We start from the raw sequence: 21,657 nt of genomic DNA, 5'->3' as shown, positions 1-21,657 counted from the left end.
CACCAGGAGTGGTGACATGAATCTCTCCTCTCATACAAGAAAGGTTATGTTACGATGGGGGAATGGTATCGGGTGGATGAGATGCCACATAAAGGGGGGGAGGGGGGCGGGGGGGCTACGGTTCCAGATCATTTTTTATTGTGGACCGTTCGATCCAGATTTGACCTCCTAACCTCCCCATCCCAACGCTAGGGCTTTACCACTACGCTATTGCATGCGTAGTTTTGGCCCACCGCAATCTTAGTTCACATTGAGTTTACGAGTTCACACAATGATATAGCGCACATAGTTTGCAGAGTTCACATTTAGTTTACATTTTTAGTTCACAAAATGAGTTCACATTCGTCCAAGTTTACACGTGGTTGTCTCCTCATCGACAAGTGACGCCAATTTTCAACCGTAAATCCCTTCTAAACTTTAAAGTGTCAATTAAAGACCCCCCCCCCCCCCCCCCCCCCCCCCCCCCCCCCCCCCCCCCCCGCCTGTGTCACATAGAGAGGATGTCTCACACCTCAAGATACTCCGCATAACATTATCAACTCAAAACGTGCATTTGTGCTATCCCAGCTCATAGCTCCTCTACATTGGCAATGTACTTCACACCTTCCGTGCCATCCCAGCTCTTAGCTCCTCTGCATCGACACTCAGCACCATCTTCGCAAACAATACCTTGCACCTGTTGTCTCCCATACAGGGACCTCTGGCCCCTCTGTACTCATAGCTCTTTCACCTAAATCAAATGCTAAACCCAAAATTTATACTTAAACCATAAAGTAAACTCTAAATTTATACTAATTATTTTTGAAAATAGATTTAGAACCTAAATTTAAACAACAAAAATTTGACAAAAACAAAAAATATCAAAAAACAATTAACAACATTTAAAAAAACTTTTAGAAAGAGCTTTTACATTTCATCTCCTTCAAGCATCCTCAGCTACACTTTCTGGGGAGGATCCTTCACCCATATCACAAAGCCCCTGATCATCATCATCATCCTCATAATCATCTAAAGCACCAGAATCATTAACATCTGTGTTAGTCTCCCTCCTCACAAATTGACCCTTAATTCGAGGACGTTGCTCGGCCAGCTTCTTTCGGCTCACATACCGAATTTTCTTCTCAAAACAACGATCTTTGCGTTTAAGTCGGAACTTATTCAAAGCAGCCTCTCTTTTCTCTGCTTGTCCAAGCTTCCGCTCGATAATCGGATATGGTACCGCAGGATGCCATCCAGGAAATGAGCCCGGCTGGGGTGATACGGCCATATGTAACCCAAATGGGTAAAATGGAAAAGTGCCTGTAAGATTCAAGCCTTGAGGCATGTGTAGAGATGGAATGCCAGCAGCAACACCTGCTAGGAACCCCTCTTCAGTCGATGAATTTTGATACATATGAATGCCTGGAGATAACATTGGTGGAGGGCAAGGCATGACTGGACCAATCATCCCCCCAACTAAAAAATGTGACGACTCAGAGGGGCCACTTGTAGCACCCTCCTGAGGAAAAGGATCACCACAATTAAGTTTAACCCCTAAGAAATCGGTATGTAAGGTTACATGATTTACAGAAGGACCCAATTGTTCCCTATATCCTGACTCACATTCATTTCTGCTGCAAGGATTGCTTTCCCATGGATTGTACTCTCTCTCTCTTAGATGCTCCTCAGAAGGTGCCACAAAAGAAATTGAATAAGGCTCCTGCTCATCTCCATTTTTTGAAGCAGGATCATCATTTTCATGATTACTAGAGGGCATATCAGGCCGCAAACTGGCAGATGGGACATGATTGCTTGGAGTATTGAAGTGTGCCACCTCAGCTGATTGCCCTGTTGGCCAATTGCTCACCTTGTTGTAAGTAAGAAAAGCAGAAGATAGACCCACCTTAAGTTCACTTTTCCTGGGCGGTGATGGCATAGAGCCTGCACAAAAACCAATGTTCAATTTCTATGAACGCTTCAAGCAACAGTAGCGACTACTTTTCAAAGATCACCTGCCCCATGTTCCGATGTAACTTCCACTAATGGTTTTAAAGATAATTCCAGCCCGGGCGACAGCTCAGACTGAGACAAACCAGAAATGTCATCATGCTGACATCCAAGTTTAACTAATCTAGTAAAAACTAAAAGACAAAAAATAAAGCATTCCACAACCTCAACATCGCGACATCTTCCTGGTGCTTGAATAGAGACAGTGTTTGTCACTTTGTGATCTTCAACATCGTCCGAGAAGAGGGTTGTACTATTAGTGTTGTTTGATTCACTTGTCTCTGATACCAACAGATCAAAAGGAACCCTCAAATTCCCTTTCATTAGGTGCCTTTCTGTGAGGCCAAGCTGCAGAAAGGAAGAACATGTCTTTCGGTCGGTGTGCCAAAACAAACAACAAGATCAAAAGGATTGCTTCATTAGAAGGATTGGTTTAAACCACCATGCGTCTTCGCCTCCATGTGTGAGTCCAGAGATTGAGAAGCTCATTGCTTCGTAGTGGCTTGAGAAGAAAATCAACTGCTCCCAGCTTCAAGCATCTTACTACTAGCGCCATCTCGTCTTGTGATGACATCACTGACCACAAGATTAACCCATAAGTTAAAATATTCACAAAGTAGTTAACATGCATACGTTATCATACATACATCACATATTGGAATAGCTACTTACTCACAACAGGTATGCGCTGCAGTTGCTCTTGTCGCACAATATGTTTCAACAACTTAAACCCCTTTTCCTTCGGAAGCTCTACCTCAGCTAGTATGAGGTCAACTTCATTGCCAGATGAGTCTAGAACCTGCATTACCTGACCTGCACTCTTGACACAGGTAACTGTACCAGAACAAAACTCATTGATTAAAATATACCCAAAAACAAAGAAAAGCTCTCACTTCCAAATTCAGAAAGCAAATGGAATACTTGACCACTTGACCATGGTATTGGAATAAAATGCCCAAAGTCTCTGCTCTCAAAGACTTGTCAGCATTTGTAAGACTTTTGTCGTACTTTTACTCTTCCTACACAACTACATGGGCCAGAACTCAAAAAACCCAAGTTTATTTATATTTTATGAAAACAAATGTGAAACCATGCATATGTGGATGATAGTGTGCATGTCATAGTAGCCATGAAGTTTCAAACATTTCGTATGTAACGAGCTTCAAAAGTTTCGAAATGGTTTCAACTAGTTTTGTCGTACTTTTACTCTTCCTACACAATTACATGGGCCAGAACTCGAAAAACCCAAGTTTATTTATATTTATGAAAACAAATGTGAAACCATGCATATGTGGATGATAGTGTGCATGTCATAGTAGCCATGAAGTTTCAAAACGTTCCGTATGTAACGAGCTTCAAAAGTTTCGAAATGGTTTCAACTAGTTCATGAAATGCCACAATAGATGCTTCATCAAAATCTGTGTCAAGCCAAAAAAATGTAGGGTAGAGGTGCCAATATAGAGACGACGAGATTGGAGCATGCCACCTCATGAGTTTGTGACATACCCCCCTCTTGAAAGAATTGTAATCGCCCTCAATTACGTCTGCAAAACAAATAGAGGCAATAAACCAGTTCAGTAGACACTGACTCTTAAGTACCGACGCACTGGTGGCCCGTAAAAGGTGGACAATGGCACTCTATCAAGGCCTTTTCCCTCAAAGGTTGTGTAACACATCAAATAGCCGACTTGAATGGAATAGCCTGAAATTGTCTCCCCATTTTGTATCCGGGTAAAAAATTCAGTAAAGTCAGGATCTGTGGCATACTGGTAACCATATTCTCGAAGCTTCGGTGGTGAATCGCGGAAATAGCCAAACCAAGGGCTTCCGAGACAATGCATCTGCCACTAAGTTCTTCTATCCCTGAACATGGACAGTCTGGAAGTGAAACTATGACAGGATGATAGCCCACTGCATCTGCTTTTCCGAAAGCTGCTTCTATGACAAGAAGTAGCATATACCCTGATGATCCGTAAAGACTGTGAAATCAACTCCGAGTAAAAAGTGTCGCCACTGTGTAACTACTAACTCTGGCCATGAAAACATCCTGCTCTCGTAAGCAATGACATGGCCTTCTTGCATCAAGACTGCTCCCAGACTACGACCACAAGCATCACAATAAACTTCGAATGGCTTTTGCAAGTCTAGCAAAGCCAACACTGGTCCGGTAGTCAATTTTCTTTGAGAGTTTGAAAAGCGGTCACCTCTATCGGTCTCCACGTGAAAGGGACTCCTTTTTGAGTCAATAAATGCAAAGGTGAAGCTATCTCTACAAACTTTTGAATGAACCGCCGATAGTAAGAGCACAAACCCAAAAAGCTTCAAACTTCATGAGCATTCTTTAGATCAGGCTAATCGCGGATAGTCTCAATTGTGGCCGGGTCCATCTGCACTCTTTCTGTTGAGACGACGTGCCCCAAGAAATGTATCCCCGGCAAGAAAAACTCACTCTTTTTGGCATTAATAATTAATATATGCTTCTGCAATGCCTGAAAGACCTGTAGCAGACGATTATGTGTTCTGCTTCATTCTTTGAGAAAACTATAATGTCGTCAAAGAAAGTGCCCACAAAAGCTCGATACTCTCGAAAAATCCTATCCATCATCCGATTAAATGTTGCTGGAGCATTCGTGAGTCCAAAAGGCATCACCAAATATTCATATAAACCAAATGTTGTCCGAAAAGCTGTCTTATAGACATCTCCCGGAGTAATTCGAATCTGATGATATCCACTCTTTAGATCAATTTTGCTAAAACAAGAGGATCCCTGTAGTCTGTCGATAATATCATTGATCCTTGGGATGGGGAATCGATTCTTGATGGTGATTTTATTGAGAGCTCTATAGTCAATGCACATTCTCCAAGAACTTCTTCATTTTGGGCTCAGCTAACACGATAAGGTGGCCAGTCTGGTGGTGTACTTCCAAGAATCAAATTAATCGTATGGTCCTCAAGACGAGATGGGAGATAACTCGCCTGGTAGGCCTTTAGAGAAACAATCAGTTTGTGTGTGCAAAAATTCCTATCGTTCCTTATCCAATTCAGACATATTGGTTCGTTGTTCATCACTCAATTCTTTCAGGTAGATCGAGTAAACGAAAAGACTGGATTTCATTAATTTGGAAATGGCCGAAGATGATACAATAGGGATGGACTCGCCCTTCAATTTTACGCCAAGCACAATTTTCTTGCCCTTCTCATTCGTCAAAGTAGCTTTCTTAGCCTGATAATCAACCACAGCGTTGTTCTTGTGGTACCAAGGCATGCCTAAGACGTCACATCCTTTCAAAGGCATGATGTAAAAGTCCTCGTGCCCTAAATACCCCTGACAACGCAAAGGAAGTTTGCCAATGACAGGTGTAATGGCAACATCCCGTTCAGGTGCCGCAAGAATTGTCTCCGTGATGACTCAGATCTATCATACATATCATGTAATCTGCGCCAAAGTGCTCTCGAAGTAGTCTCATACATAACAAGAGCATATACAGATTCCGCAAGGTGCAAAGAGAGTGTAGATAGTGCCATCTCCTCTAGCTCCTGCCACTGATCGTCAGACATGTTTGAAGGTCTACCTGCATCACCACTCAATGGTCGATGCAACCCTCGCTGTGTTAATGCATCAAGCATACACTCTCTGCATGCTGCAAAGTCTCACCCATCAAACATGCACATTTCGGAGAGATCATAATCTGAGCGATCACCTGTCTCCACCATGAGCACAATGTAGCAAACTAGAAAGCAAAACCACCTCACCAACAACACCTGGAAACTATCTACAAATATGGCCAGAAACACAATGTAAAACCTGTGAGACACACTCCAAAATAGAGCTCCCGCAATGTCAATACAAGCCTCGCCTTCTCTAGTATCACACTGCAATCTGTGAGCTAATCACCAAGCCCACACTATGCGTTATCGATGCATACACACGCACAAGTCTCCCACCTGCAGAGAACACCACACGCAAATGCTGAGTGCAACCCGCAATCTCTACCTAGATCGCATAAATGATGCGCATAAAACTCCTGGGAAAATTTCGCCAGAGTTTCCTCAGTAAAACGGCCACAAAACCAGTAACCAAACTGACTGCACGCTCAAAACCATAAGCAACCAAAGCGCATCAAACCGCACTCCACATGCATGCACCAATCTCCACACTTTGCATACATGCATAAGCTCTGCAAACCTGTGTCCAACAAATGCTCACAAAGAGTACCGCAGGTGACCATACATGTCATCCACAACCAACCTCTGCACTTGCTCACAAGATCTACTGCTCACCACATAAGCACACATAGAGCATTACCCGCTCAAAGACCATGTATGCAAGCCACAACACTGCAGAAGAACCACTCAACTGCAACTGGCAACACTTGTGGGAGTACTAGACTCAACCTATACCTGGGAGTCAAACCCGATCTTGTAACACCTCATATGTGCTTGCAGTGTGCATGGGTAAGCTGTTTGCAGCAAAGAAAACAACAGAGCCTAAAACTGTCCTGAAAAAACAGTTTCTGTGTTTTTAATTTCAGACCCACCTGCACTCCGAATCAGAAAATGATTCCTTCTACAAAGTCGTAGAGCTTGAAGCCAGCTCCGTTTTGAACCAAAAAGTTTTGGAATCGAAGCTTTGTAGCTCAAGTTATGAGCAAAACAGTAGACTGTTGTCAAACTGCCAAAAACTAAACGACTTTCTTCTGTGCTTCTTTGAGCTCATAGAAAGACTCAAACTCACTTCCCACCTCAATGCGTGAGCTGAATGCATCAATCTCACAATGCTTCCATGTCTATGGAAGCTGTCACCAGCGTGTGACTACTATCTATCCTTTTTGTTGATTTCTTTCTTATTATCTATTTACTTTCACTTTTTGGAAACACCCCTCGGGAAATCTAACTGCCCTGCATTGCATAGCTGGTGTGGAACTGTCCAGAGGGAGTCCAGGCCTAAGGGCAAGAGAGCACTAAGGTTGGACAAAAACTATGGTTAGCCAAAGTGGGGTCATTGACTAGCCAAAGTGGAATCCTTTGCTACAGAGGCTACATTTCAATTCTGGGTGTGGCCGCAGTGTACAAAGAGGGTCGGATGACCTAGAAAGATACAATGGCAGCATCTCCTAAAATTTAGGGAACTGCTATTTTGGGACCTGAAAATGTGTTGGCGTCATTACCTCCGGAATGACAAGGGGAACATTTTCTTACTCTGCCTTGAAGTCAACTGGGCAACCGGTTGGGATATTTTTAGACGGCAACCCCGAAACGGGAAAATGCTTGTAAATGTGCCAAGTGGCACCTTCTGGTGCACTTGCCTCATGCAACAAGAAGTGGCGCTGAATTTGAAGGAGAGAGAGCCTCATTTTCAGATTTTGTCACAGGTTAAGAGCTATGGAGTGCTTGCTTTCCCTCTTATGCACAGTGCGGTGCCAGGAGTGATGCCCTGCACGCTACGCACTGCCCTCTCTCTCCCCTTTGGCAGTATGTTATGCCCCTCTAGTGGGCTCTTCATTTGACCAATGTACAGTTGTGTGGGTTCATGCGCGATTGCTGAGGCAAGAGCCTCTTGCACAGGTACTGGATTAGCTAGCGGCTAAACCCCCACAGGTACAGGTGAATTCGGAGAGGTTTCACACCAGAAATCTCGTCCGATTCAAAGGGCAAGTAGCCCTACAGGTGCGGGAGCTCGAGGACTTGCTATGGATGCGACCGGCACGCGAAACAGAGCCCGAAACAGTGAATTACAGCCTGCTGTGTATTTTTGCAGGTTTAGGGTTTTGGCCCTAAACGGACCCTAATACCCCCAGGAGGTTCGGGGACGCAAGGGAACCGCTGTACAGGTGATCTGGCGCATTTTCAGGGCTGAAAACAGAGAATTCAGCGTGCTGCAGATTCTCGCCAGGTTTTGCAAAGCGCCCGTATGCGTCGGGAAAGTCGGCCAATGCGTGGGAATACTGACCGTGAAGGGTTCTAGTACAGTTATGCTGCCGAAATCGGGCTGGAACAGTGGAAATTCAGCCGAGTTTGTGCGGGGCAGCTTGTAGGGAACCACAACGTTTATTCCTTCTTTTGAACAATAAAGAAATACCGAAAGGGGCGCCTAAGTTAGGGGCCAATCTGGTGTCGGTCTTCTCATACAGGTGCATTCTAGCATCTGTATCCCATTCCCCTCTCTTGTGTCACTATAGCGCAGGTATAATAGACGATTAATAATGGGTGAAAGCTAAATCAAGGTTTGAAGTAAAGTCTACCGCCCTTTTTGGATTGAACAGGCTGGTTTCATGGTTCCATCGACGGGATTAAATCACTTTTTCCCATAGAAGTGAGCCTTGGTCAGTTTTGGGCTTGAAGACATAGGGGATCATAGACCAGACACAGGGAATTGCAATTATGGCTGACAGACCAGATGATGTGACTGAAGAGGTTTCCTCTTCACAGGGTCAACAGACACATGAAGTGGGTGAGTCCTCAAGACCACCACAGACAGATGACGATATATTCAGGACCCAGTTGGCTACTGCTGTGGCTATGTTCACACAAGTAATGCAGAACCCGAGGTTTTTAGCCTTTCTGCAACCTCCTGTTCCGTCTCAGCAAGTTGGGTCCCTGGATCGTATTCAGAAGCCTGTTAAGGCTTGAGCACAGGTGATTCATACCGCACAGTCAATGGAAACACATGTACACTTGACGGAGAACATGAAGTCTCCACAACCTATGCCTAAGGTGCAAGAACAGGTGGCTGAGATGCCAGTCTTTCAAGCTGTACCACTTCAGCCCGCCACCTTTCAGCAGCCTATAGCTGGTTCTAATGGGCAGGGAAGCAACCTACAGGCTATGCAACAGGTCTTCCCACCACCTTCAGTACACCCTGGCTATTTTGGAGGTGGATCGGTATTCCAGAGCATGGCTGGTCATGCACCTGGAAATCAGTCTTACACGCCAGGAACAGTGTTTGGGGGTGCTCAAACAATGATGCCTAACCCCATGTACAGTGTCATGGGTATGCAACCAGGGTTTCAAAGCACTCAGGGCCAATTTGGGATGCCACAAGCAAATTTTGGTATGGCTGGAATTACAAATCAGCAGCCAAATATGGCATTTCCAGGTCAAGTTAATAGCGGCCAAGGAACACAGATGAACCCTAATAGTGTTCCCATGTTTCAATCACTTCCATATGACAATTTAACGCCGCTGGAGAGGCCAACTCCGTACAAAGAAGGTGGCAAAGGTGTGTCTTTCACGACCTTTACAGGGTTTGATGACAGGAAGAAGGCTCTCTCATTCCTCCAGCAGTTTGACAAGGCCTATGCAGGGGGAAACTTTACAGAGGCTTCAAAGGTCCGCAAGGCAGCCACTTTCTTGACAGGGAATGCGGGACAATGGTGGACAACTTTATTGCTTCAAGGGCAAGCTCCGTCCACATGGATTTACTTTAAGCAGATTTTTGCAGTAGCATGGTTATCTGATGACTTTGAAGCAGATGTCATGACAGAATGGCACCAGCTTAATGCTGCCACTTGCAGGAATCTAGATGATTACAATCGGAAGTTTTGGAAAGCTCTACTTCCAGTAACTTCCTATAGGTTTGTGCCATTGACAGAACAGATTGAAAAATACTGTTGTGGCCTATCCAAAGGATTGAGAAAATACTGCACGAAGACAAAAGTCACTACTTTGACGCAGCTCATCGAGGTAGCAAACACTGGCAATGGTTTGCTCAAGGGAGAAGATTGTGAATTTAACACTGGCGTCAAGGCAGGATCAGGCAAGAAAAATTCAGCCAAGAAGCACGTTCCCAATGAGGCTCCTAAAGGGACTCAGGAGTCAGCCAACGCAGGGAAAGATAAAACTACGGCTGAATCAGAAAAAGGACCAACGACGAAATGGAAAAGACGTTTTCCTCGCAAGTCAGAAGAGCAAAAGAAGGTCCTGAGGACAGAAAACAAATGCTTTATATGTGAGCAGCCTGGCCACATTGCTTACAACTGTCCTACAAAGAAAAGGCCAGCTGATTCTGAAGACAAGGAGGACAGGAAAGGAAAGAAGCCCATGGTTGGTCTAGTGCCAGATATGGTGGGCGACAAGCCAAATTCAGATGCAAGTGAGCTTTGCAGAGCATGGGGAAAGGTCAGGGATCAAACAGTGCTTATCTTCTTTGATCCAGGTGCCAAAGCCAACTTCATTTCCCCAGAATTGGCTTCAAAGTTGGGAATCAGACCTGAAGAGATGGGGTATACAGCAGAGGCAGGTTTGGCATGTCCTGGCCATACAGAGGCTGTGACACCCATCATTGGAAAGTTGCGTCTACATATCCAGTCCTATGTAGATGCTGAAGAATTTTACATCATGCCACTGGACGGATGTGATGTGTTGTTAGGTATTCCTTGGTTGTTTCGCGTACAAGGAATCCTGGATGCCTACAACAAAAAGATCATTGTACAGAGCAGGGGAAAGACTCACATTCTGGATATAAAGCTTAAAGGGGAGTCTATTCCTACTGTATCAGCTTCTGCTATTACTTCTGTAATGAAAAAGCATCTTTCTGCGTACTTGGTTTTTGCACGTGAAGTGTCAGATTGTGATGAATCAAATTTATCTGTGCTAGATAAAGAAAGGTCAATGTTTTTACAACAGTATAGTATAGTGACTGCTTTTCCGATTCATTACCGTCTCAATTACCGCCAGAGAGACCCGAGGACCATGCGATAGATTTGGTGCCAGGCAGTAGCCCACCAAATAAGCCTCCGTACAGGGTTAGTGCGGCTCAGCAGAAAGAGATAATGGGCCAAGTACATGAGCTGTTAGAAAAGGGGCTGATTCAGCCCAGTTCATCTCCATTCTGTTCTCCAGTGTTGTTGGTGCAGAAAAAGGATGGCTCATGGTGTATGTGCATCGACTACCGTGCACTGAACAAGAATACCATCAAGAATAGGTTCCCTATACCTAGAATTGATGATATTATGGACAAATTAGAAGGAACAGCTATGTTTAGCAGGATAGATCTAAAGAGTGGGTACCATCAGATCCGCATTAGATCAGAGGATGTGCACAAGACTGCTTTTAGAACGACGTTTGGCCTTTACGAATTTTTAGTGATGCCCTTTGGTCTCACAAATGCTCCTGCTACGTTCAATAGGATGATGGACAGAATTTTCCGTCCACACCAGCAGTTTGTTGGTACATTCTTTGATGACATGATAGTCTACTCAAAGAATGAAGAGGAGCATAGGCATCACTTGGCCATTGTGTTCAAAGAGCTACGCAGTCATAGGTTGCTCATCAATGCAAAGAAAAGTGAGTTTTTTCTGGAAGAGATTCACTTTCTGGGACACATTGTCTCAAAGGATGGTGTCAGAATGGATCCTGCAAAAGTTGAAGCGATCAAGTCATGGCCAAATTTGAAGACGGTGCATGATGTCCGAAGCTTTTTGGGACTATGCTCCTATTACAGAAGGTTTATCCGAAATTTCGCTGAGATTGCTTCACCTTTACATGCTCTTCAAAAGAAAGCAGTCACCTTTAGATGGACACAGAAAGAGATTTCAGCTTTTAATCTCTTAAAGGAAAAGATGACTTCCGATCCAGTCATTGTGTTGCCAGATCTTAGGAAGTCATTTGTGGTCCAATGTGACGCCTGCGGTAGTAGCATTGGTGCAGTGCTAATGCAAGATGGCAGGGTAGTAGCCTATGAGAGCAGAATTTTGCAAGGGCCAGAGATGACCATGCAGGTCTATGAGAAAGAGTTACTGGCTGTGATTCATGCGCTCTTAAGTTGGAAACACTACCTGCTAGGTGCAGATTTCGTTGTCCAAACGGATCATCAGACCTTGCGATACTTCTTGACACAAACAAAGTTATCTGAGAAGCATATGCGATGGGCAAATATTTTGTCCATGTTCCATTTTCAGATTGTGCATGTGGAAGGCAAGAAGAACGTTGTGGCTGATGCCTTGTCAAGGAAGCCACAAATTTCAGCTGTGTCAATTCCTTATCATCATGAACTTGATGATATGAGAGAACAGTATGAAAATGAAGAAGATTTTGCAAGGGTCTTCGACCAGCTAATGCAAGGACAACGTCATGAACACTATCTTCTTAAAGACGGGTTCATGATGATGCATGGGAGATTGTGTGTCACAAAGCCATTGCGACGCAAAGTTATGGAAGAGAGTCATGTCCCACCGTATGCAGGGCATCGTGGTATTGATGCTACAGTTAAAGCGGTTGAGATATTCTTCTACTGGCCTACATTGAGAAGAGATGTGGATGCCTTTGTGCGAGAATGCCTAATATGCCAAAAGGTCAAGTTTGACAGGCAAAAGGCACCAGGGTTATTGCAACCACTACCTATTCCAGATAAACCATGGGAAAGTATTGCTATGGATTTTATCTTTGATCTTCCGAGAACGCAGACAGGAAACGATGGTATTTGGACCATTATTTGCAAATTCAACAAACAGGCTCATTTTATTCCTGTCAGGAAGAAGATAAAGCCAGATCAGATGGCACGCTTGTTTATGAGCAATATTTTCAAGTATCATGGCATGCCGCAGTCGATTGTTAGCGACCGTGATCCACGCATGACAAGTTTGTTCTGGAGAGGCTTGTTTGAGAATATGGGCACCACGCTCAAATTCTCTTCGTCATTTCATCCTCAAACAGATGGGCAGTCAGAAGAGGCAAATTCTACTGTTTGAGATTTCAATAGGGGGTATGTCACCAGCGTGTGACTACTATCTATCCTTTTTGTTGATTTCTTTCTTATTATCTATTTACTTTCACTTTTTGGAAACACCCCTCGGGAAATCTAACTGCCCTGCATTGCATAGCTAGTGTGGAAGTGTCCAGAGGGAGTCCAGGCCTAAGGGCAAGAGAGCACTAAGGTTGGACAAAAACTATGGTTAGCCAAAGTGGGGTCATTGACTAGCCAAAGTGGAATCCTTTGCTACAGAGGCTACATTTCAATTCTGGGTGTGGCCGCAGTGTACAAAGAGGGTCGGATGACCTAGAAAGATACAATGGCAGCATCTCCTAAAATTTAGGGAACTGCTATTTTGGGACCTGAAAATGTGTTGGCGTCATTACCTCCGGAATGACAAGGGGAACATTTTCTTACTCTGCCTTGAAGTCAACTGGGCAACCGGTTGGGATATTTTTAGACGGCAACCCCGAAACGGGAAAATGCTTGTAAATGTGCCAAGTGGCACCTTCTGGTGCACTTGCCTCATGCAACAAGAAGTGGCGCTGAATTTGAAGGAGAGTGAGCCTCATTTTCAGATTTTGTCACAGGTTAAGAGCTATGGAGTGCTTGCTTTCCCTCTTATGCACAGTGCGGTGCCAGGAGTGATGCCCTGCACGCTACGCACTGCCCTCTCTCTCCCCTTTGGCAGTATGTTATGCCCCTCTAGTGGGCTCTTCATTTGACCAATGTACAGTTGTGTGGGTTCATGCGCGATTGCCGAGGCAAGAGCCTCTTGCATAGGTACTGGATTAGCTAGCGGCTAAACCCCCACAGGTACAGGTGAATTCGGAGAGGTTTCACGCCAGAAATCTCGTCCGATTCAAAGGGCAAGTAGCCCTACAGGTGCGGGAGCTCGAGGACTTGCTATGGATGCGACCGGCACGCGTAACAGAGCCCGAAACAGTGAATTACAGCCTGCTGTGTATTTTTGCAGGTTTAGGGTTTTGGCCCTAAACGGACCCTAATACCCCCAGGAGGTTCGGGGACGCAAGGGGACCGCTGTACAGGTGATCTGGCGCATTTTCAGGGCTGAAAACAGAGAATTCAGCGTGCTGCAGATTCTCGCCAGGTTTTGCAAAGCGCCCGTATGCGTCGGGAGAGTCGGCGAATGCGTGGGAATACTGACCGTGAAGGGTTCTAGTACAGTTATGCTGCCGAAATCGGGCTGGAACAGTGGAAATTCAGCCGAGTTTGTGCGGGGCAGCTTGTAGGGAACCACAACGTTTATTCCTTCTTTTGAACAATAAAGAAATACCGAAAGGGGCGCCTAAGTTAGGGGCCAATCTGGTGTCGGTCTTCTCATACAGGTGCATTCTAGCATCTGTATCCCATTCCCCTCTCTTGTGTCACTATAGCGCAGGTATAATAGACGACTAATAATGGGTGAAGGCTAAATCAAGGTTTGAAGTAAAGTCTACCGCCCTTTTTGGATGGAACAGGCCGGTTTCAGAAGCTCCAAGCTCCAATCTATCGCCGATGTAGCCATTGCAAAGCTTGCCGAGAAGAGGGAAAATGCTGTACACAGTGGGCTGATCTGTAGAGGAACTGTGAACTGATTTGTGAGCACTAGGAAGCTCCTGAGAGCTCTCCTGCAAGCCTCTGTATGGTTGTCCACAAGCCTCCTCTATTTCTTTGCTCGGATCTGTGACCTCTCCGCAATAGCCGACGAGTTCATCGCGAAGCCGTCCATCTACGCTCTCACACTTGTCGCTCTGAAACCAATTGAAGGGGATCGGGGAGCACCACAAACGGAGAGTGAGAGAGAGAGAAGGAGACACACACACGATGTGGATGGGGAGATTGTGAAGTGGCAACTCCCCCTATACAGTATACTCACTATAAGTATAGGGTAACAGTGGGCGGGCGCCCATGATCTGGGCGACCGGTCAAGGCACATAGGCCTTAACCCCAACACGTACTCATGAGTAAGTCAAGAGGAAATAAAGAGCCGTTTGAACTTTAACCACTTGGTCGGGGCTTCTTCTCTTTTATCGGGGCTTCTTTCCTTAAAAGAAGAGTGGACCACTACGTTCGTCCATTTGCTTTTAAAAATGATGTTGCCATCTTGATTTTGGAGTGCTCTGAGTAGCGCTCTCCAGAGAATGCTATGTCAAACTATTGAATGAAGGCTAAAGCCTTGGGAGCATCCCGAAACCCTGAACAGGATTCAAACTTTACTGCTTGTCCGCCCTCTTTAGATTCCTCGGTCTTTTTACCCTTGTCCTCGAGAAAGTCATATCGGTTGGCTCTGTAAAAGTGCTTCTTCTTTGAATAGAAGATGTGGTCATCGGAGATCGAACTCTCAGAGAAGCATGAATTCTCGTCAGAACTATCAGAAACATGTCGAGATCTGTGGTATGGTCTTCTCTTCTTTGCCTTCTTGTTCTTGCCAAATCTCTGGTTCTTTCTTCGTTCCATGCCCTTTCTGTCCTCATCACTCGAATCGGAAGAAAAAGAGCTATCTGAACTGTCAAAAGAAGATGAGGACGAACTGAACAGTCCTTCGAAGCGTACATGCTTCTTTTCTGTTTTCTTGCACTTGCAAAAGAAGATTGACAGCCCAAATAACCAGGGTAGTCAGTCCCCTTATTTCTTCGATTGTTTCTTCGCCCCTAAAAGTTGGTTGACTCGTCTTTCGACAACGTCATCAAGTTTTTCTTCAGCAAACATCCTTGGGGTAGGAGGTTTCTTGAGGGCTCATTTTATTGGTGTATCAATGGCTTTTTGCCAATGCATATGCACTTCATCAATTGGATGCCGGGTCAAAAATTTTGCATATTGTGGATCCTTCGCAAACTGGAGCATTTGCTTTGTGCAATCATCAATTCAAATTTCCCGTGTTGCCTTCCGTTACCAAAGTGGTAGGAGGAGCTGTCTAATTCTGTGTGTCAGGTGCAGCACAATTGAAATGGTGAAGATCTAGTTTTACATTCCACAAATCTTTCAACTTCTTTCCTTGCATTAGTGAATGCTTTATGCTTCAATGAATGTTCCTTTTACTTTTTCTTGAAGAGAGGGACTGAGAGAATGCAATAGAGATGTGTAGTGGGAGAGAGAAAGAGAGAGAAGAAGAGGGCCCCCCACACCGTTACCAATGTGGTATTTTCTTTAGATTGCGTAAATGGAATGTATACACAATGCAATACCTCAATGTAGACTCTATTGACTCGATGACGACAAATCACCGCGGTAACTCCTCATGAACAGGCATCTCTGGGGCTGATTTGATGCACCTTGGATCCTGGGATTGTGGATGGCTGCCAAGTGGCTGATTTGCACTCCCGATGTGAGAGGAATGAAGGGCTGAGAACATAGATCTCGACAATGCCAATAATGGACAGCAATGGAGCACTCGACGCGGGCGAGGGAATAGCCGAGGGGAGGCTCGATGGGCTGCCGATGCAACGGGAAGCAAGCGAATGCAGGTCCAAGCCGTTCCGTCGCGGGGAGGATGGCTGAAAACTGAAAACGTGGCTGATCTGCAGATTTTGGTGGCGCTAGGGCTGAAACCAGACAACGTTGGCCAGATCTGCAACCTTCACCTGGCACAAGGGCTGCAAACATAAAATGCTGGCTGCTCTGCTGCTTTCCACAAACGCCAAAGCTGAAAACGAAAACGCTAGGGCTTGAAGGCTGATGGCAGAAAACACTGGCTGATCTGCTCCTCCTCCTGGCGTGTTCATAATCTACAACTTGTGTCAACTGAGAGCTCATTTGCTCCCTTCATAGGTGACGGATGGGCCTTAAGTAATTATTATGGCCTAGGTAGGGCAACTGTCCACCAGCTTTTCCAACAAATAAATCAGAATATGATTTATTTAAAAATTGGTCCAGGGTCCAGATTTGGGTGCAACTGTCGCACATACATCCACATGTCTGATCGCACGGGGAATGGCTCGTTGGATTCCTCTAACCTAGAACTACATGCACGTCATGCCAGATGCCCACCGTAGTGTAATAACCTCTGCCAAAACGCATATACAAACCATTTATGCAAGATGGTTCCAATACTGGAAAACATAATCTAATGGACTTGTCCGGTCATGCAGGTCTTGCGAATAGGCTCACAAAATTGTCAGTACTAATCCTCCTAGGATTCTAGACATCCCTATCTAGGAAGAAGGGGAAAACTGGCTCTGGAAGTCGATAAAGCATATCCACGTGGCACACAGAGCCATGTGCATGTGACACTTTGCCAAAATTCATGTGTATCGCGGAAAAGGGGATCGGATTTCTCAGTAGAAGAGAAATCGACAGAGCTCTGATACCACTGTAACAGACTTGGACACCCCAAGTCTAGAATCTGGCACAACACACGAGAGAGAATCACTTTCAAATCATGCACATTTAATTCATAGTTCAATTGAGTCGACACGGCCTAAAGTAGTTCCGTGCCCGAAGAGATTGGCCCCAAAGACTAGCACCCGTTTCGGTATTTCTTTTTATATTAATGCTTGAGCAAAGTACAACTCCCCGCAGGTCCTCTCTGCTCACCGGCTCGTTAGCACAAGTGAGTCACAAAGAGGCCCAGGGAACTTATTTAAAGGCCCTTGGCCATGGAAAAGCAATACATGAAAAGCATCCAAACTCAAAATCAATTGGGTCGCCAAGAGCAGCCTACGCATTATGCGTTCCGTATGGCTTACCACTTCAGCACAACCAGCAAATTTTGAGGAAATCCGTACAGTCCGCCACGTAAGCACCTCCAACGCGATTTGCAGAAACCCGTACAAGCAGACCGCCAGCCTCTTTAATTGATCTACTATCCCTAGGGCCCTGTCGACAAGTGCCCATAAGTTGGGACAACTTATTAGGCATGCCACATCATCAGTTTGTGACACTCCAAGAAAGTTGTCCCAAAGTGTGTTAAGAAACAACTCCTGTCATAGACTTAGCAGTCGTAGGGGAGTGTCGCACATACCATCACTACGGCTCGTGTCTTGTCAGAAGGGAGCGTTCTCCAGACGAGACAGAAGTCTCCGTTGTCATCATCCTCTAAGAAGAGGGATGGCCGGACCAAGGTGTCTGCGACAAAGTCATCCTTTGAGTAGAGGGGTGCCCAGACCTCCTCCAATGCAATGTACTTGTCGTACCAAAGTCACATACAAAGTCTATGTCCACCAGCGTACGGTGGTGTCTTCTCCGCGAAAGGGATGTTCCCATATGCCGTGAGCACGGCCATATCTCTTGTGAGTCCACTCTTGATGGCATGTACCAATCGAACCACAAGTTGCACACCCCCCCTAAAGGGTCACAACCGCCGATGTCAAACTAGGATGAAAGGTGCCTTGTAGATTGCACGCCCAAAAGAAATGATCAAGCCAATGTCAAGATACAGCCACAAGTGTCGCCGTCATCGATAGGCGACACGAAGACACATTCTTGTTTGTGGGTAGCCGTAGAGAAGAGGCAAAGTGGAAATCTAAAAACCTGCTATCCACCCAAAAACATACCTACGAGGGCTTGAAAATGTCTATCCAACAAGATCAATGTGTTCGTCCGCTCTAGGACAATACGAGAGCGATGCAAAGGTCTAAATAAGGTCGATCTCCGTGTGCACGGCCGTCTGAAGGCCTAAAGGCAAGAAAAAAAACAACATATAGGTGGAACGCAATCTCATATCGCCATTGTCGTCATCAAACAGTTCGTACAACCGGTGTAGACAAATGTCTATTGATACCCAATGATGCTTGAAAATTTGGGTCAAAAAAATTCTAGCCATATAATTCGCTTTTATGATCTTCTTAACCGTTATGAAATGTGCTTGCTTATTGAAGTGGTCCACAATGATCCAAATAGCATCATCTTTGGTATTTGGCGCCGTGCCACTAATTTTCCACCTGCCGGCTGTTCCATATAGTTTCTCCATTCTTTGGGTTGTGGGGTTTTTAGCGGAGGTAGGACAACCTAGCAGCCCCCTATATAGGGAGGGGGGTGCCCACCCCCTGTATCACAATTTCTGTCATCAGAAGTGAGAGCCAGTGTTTTGAGTCACTCATTTTGGGTCACTCTCTCCACTTTTCTGTTCAGAGTGTTCTCTCTAGCGTTACCGGAGAGAGGGCTCTCTTTGTACCCTTGTGTTTTTGCAAGTTCTCTCCATTTTGTGCCCTCTCCTACACTAGCCGAGCTCTCCTTTGTAGCGTCTTTGCAGACGAGGAGATAACCCAAAGGGGCTGCTCTCAACAATTCCACATTTGAAGGTTGTTGTACACCATCGGAGACGAGAGGTTGTGCACCCGTTGCCACTGATTTTAGACATATCAGTCCATCTTCCGCTGTCACTTCCGACAGTGGCAGCTTTTGATACCACTATAACCACTCGGGGGGTGTTGTTGGAAAGAAACTGGTGAACTATTGATCCTTGCACACTTGAAACGACTTTAGCACTTCAAAAAAAACTAGAAATAACTGAAAGAAAGTCACATAAAAGAGTGTAAGGGAAATGGAGAAGAAGATGGTGGCACGGGACGCTCCTGCACAAGAGTCTGTGGCCCTGAACCGCCACAGTCATATTTATTGATTGTACAATCAAGAGAAGAGCTCCTCCAGCATAGGTCCAGTGGGTAAGGAATCCACACACACATGCTCCTTACATACTCAAAGAGACCCAAAGGATGCTTTAGATAGAACCTCATTTTACCTATAGATAATCTTACAACACAACAGACCTTGGCCTATCGAGCTTTCCATAATTCATTCCAAGACAAGACATAAAAAAGGTAGTTGGCTTATATGCCCTTTATAGAAGATGAACATATAGATATAAGACCTTTTTCGGGCCTTCCGGCCAGCACAAGTTCAACAGAAGTTGGTCATTCCAATTAATCATCTTCATATAGTTAATTAACTTATTGTATACTCTATGGGCCATTACAAATAAAGAAGACCAAGAACACAATATACAGACTCCACAACTTTAAGTAGTTCTTTTTTACCAAAACAAGAAAAGAATGTGCAATGAATGCTACATCAGCAAGTCCGAAAACACAAGAAGAAATAGCAACCTTCATACTCATTACAATCTAATACAAAAAAATCTAGATATGAAACAAGTATGCTGACTTACAACTCAGCATTGTTACTTTACTAAAATAGATTAATCTTCATTTCTTTACAATGATGCCTACATGAGGATGCACAAATTCTACAAAGCACTACATTTTAAGCTTCAAAAAGAGCGTTGATATGCAATTGCTATCAAGATATGTGATCACGTGGACAAAACAACCAAAATGTGTGGCATTCCCACATGAATAGACCAGACAATTAACGGAAAGATCTGAGAATACAACTTCAGAATTTCGTTTGCTCGCATTGATAACTGAATGAAGGTGCAAAACACTCTTGGATATTCATATGTACACGGTCATAAAGCTACCTCTGCATTGAAGTTTGAAAGTCACCCACAAGCAAGGTAGATTCTGTGCAGTCAAGAGAAGCAAACCAGGGCTACCTTGATAAGAACATCTCTGCAGCATTTGCATAACCTGCAGACCAGACTGAGGATCCTTGTCACAAAGAAGGACGTGAACTTTGCCGCGATCAAGAGAAGCTTCACTTGTATCCGCAGCACCATCACCTCCATGCCCCATTCCTCAATGAATGTGAACTCAGAAAGGTGCTTCCCACTTGAGAGAAATCATAAGAGGCTGTCCAACATGACCCTGTGCGCGTTCTGTCGAGCAGCAAGTGCCCACATGATCTTCATCGCTATAGGAGCCTCTGCATCGAGATAGTGGCGTGCTCCGATGGTCCAATTCCCGGCCATTGAGACGCAAAAGAAACAGGGTGTACAGGGAAAGGGTGGTTCTTACGAGTGGAAGTCATGGGGAGAGGCACGCAGGGAAAGGCACGTGTGCATGTGATTAGGCTCGTGTGTGTGGGTGTGTGTGTGTGTGTGTGGACTGTGGAGAGAGAGAGAGAGACAGAGAGAATCAGAAATGAAGACGATGAGGCAACACAAAAAGTGTCCCGCAGTTAAACGGATTGTATTTGATTCTCACGTCCGTCCCTGCTGGCTCATGAGCTTTTTCTTCCAGGGTGCCACGTGTCAGTGACAAATTCGGGGACCGCCAATAGCCAGTGGGACGGTGGCGCTGCAAAAAATATCAGATTTAGATTTTTCTAAGTGCAACCCTTTCCGAAAGAAAAAGCGTGTACTTTGAACAGATAGGCTCTCCCAACGAAACAAGTTAATGCTATTGAAAGGCTACCCACATGAGATCTTAAAAACAGAGAGAGTACTTCAGCCGAGAATTCAGGACATTGCCGCAGAAGCCCTTTCGCGCACATGAGAGCACTTAACCCATGGAAATCGCTCTCTCTTGTTTCGCTTAGCACCTGGAATGTCGGGCCGTAGCGGCTAATTGTGTAGCAAGCCCTACTTAAACGCATTTGACGCAGCGGTAGCAAGATTCCTGCCAGGTCACGGTTTTTAGCCGCAGCGGTGGACTTGCAGGCTCATGTGCACACCCTTTGAGAGGAATTTAATAATAAGAAGGTTAAGAGGGGAAAAAAATCAAACCCAAGATTTGGGTGATCTACTAAGAGGGTTCTTTGTGAGAGGAAAAATGAGAAGTGACATCTGCAAAAAAAAAAAAAAAATGTCACAATAGAGTATTACACTTTTTGGGAACAAGTGACACAATGACTTATTTAGATTACACTATATTCCCAAAAAGCTAGAAAATAATGATTAAATCAATCTTCAATGGCTCTCTTTAAAGAGACACTTACACAAATGTCAACGCCTCTCACAAAGACTTAGAAAAATTATTTATAAAAAAAGGTTTTTTCCATGTGGCACTAATCTGCATGCTTTGGTCCACAATTGCACCAAAAATCCAACGCTTCACTAAGACTCTTTATGTAGTCCAAAAACATTTTGGCATACTAATGTTGGTTTGACAGGTTGCAACTTGGCACACATCCATTGGAGG

At 44.9% G+C, this 21,657-nt stretch overlaps 1 protein-coding gene across 4 annotated transcripts; it reads right to left on the bottom strand.

Annotated features, from left to right (window-relative positions):
* Positions 1–503: 503 nt before the first annotated feature.
* LOC147455856 (two-component response regulator-like PRR1) lies at positions 504–20,671 on the bottom strand. 4 transcript variants are annotated; one of them, XM_086514501.1, is made up of 7 exons: positions 20,097–20,671; positions 2,659–2,820; positions 2,429–2,562; positions 2,152–2,334; positions 1,992–2,061; positions 911–1,920; positions 504–742 (listed from the first exon to the last, which is right to left on the bottom strand). In XM_086514501.1, exons 1-6 carry the CDS (start codon positions 20,308–20,310, stop codon positions 923–925), a joined length of 1,761 nt encoding a protein of 586 aa, XP_086370627.1. In that variant the 5' UTR covers positions 20,311–20,671; the 3' UTR covers positions 504–742; positions 911–922. The 4 variants fall into 4 exon arrangements, with proteins under 4 accessions (XP_086370627.1, XP_086370628.1, XP_086370626.1 ...); XM_086514502.1 differs by having other exon boundaries at positions 504–730; XM_086514500.1 differs by lacking the exon at positions 504–742 and having other exon boundaries at positions 872–1,920.
* Between the last annotated feature and the right edge of the window lie 986 nt (positions 20,672–21,657).

This window comes from Adiantum capillus-veneris, chromosome 6 (genome assembly GCF_014529385.1).
Source record: "Adiantum capillus-veneris isolate H3 chromosome 6, ASM1452938v2, whole genome shotgun sequence".
NCBI lineage: Eukaryota > Viridiplantae > Streptophyta > Polypodiopsida > Polypodiales > Pteridaceae > Adiantum > Adiantum capillus-veneris.
This window is presented reverse-complemented; position numbering and strand designations above follow the sequence as displayed.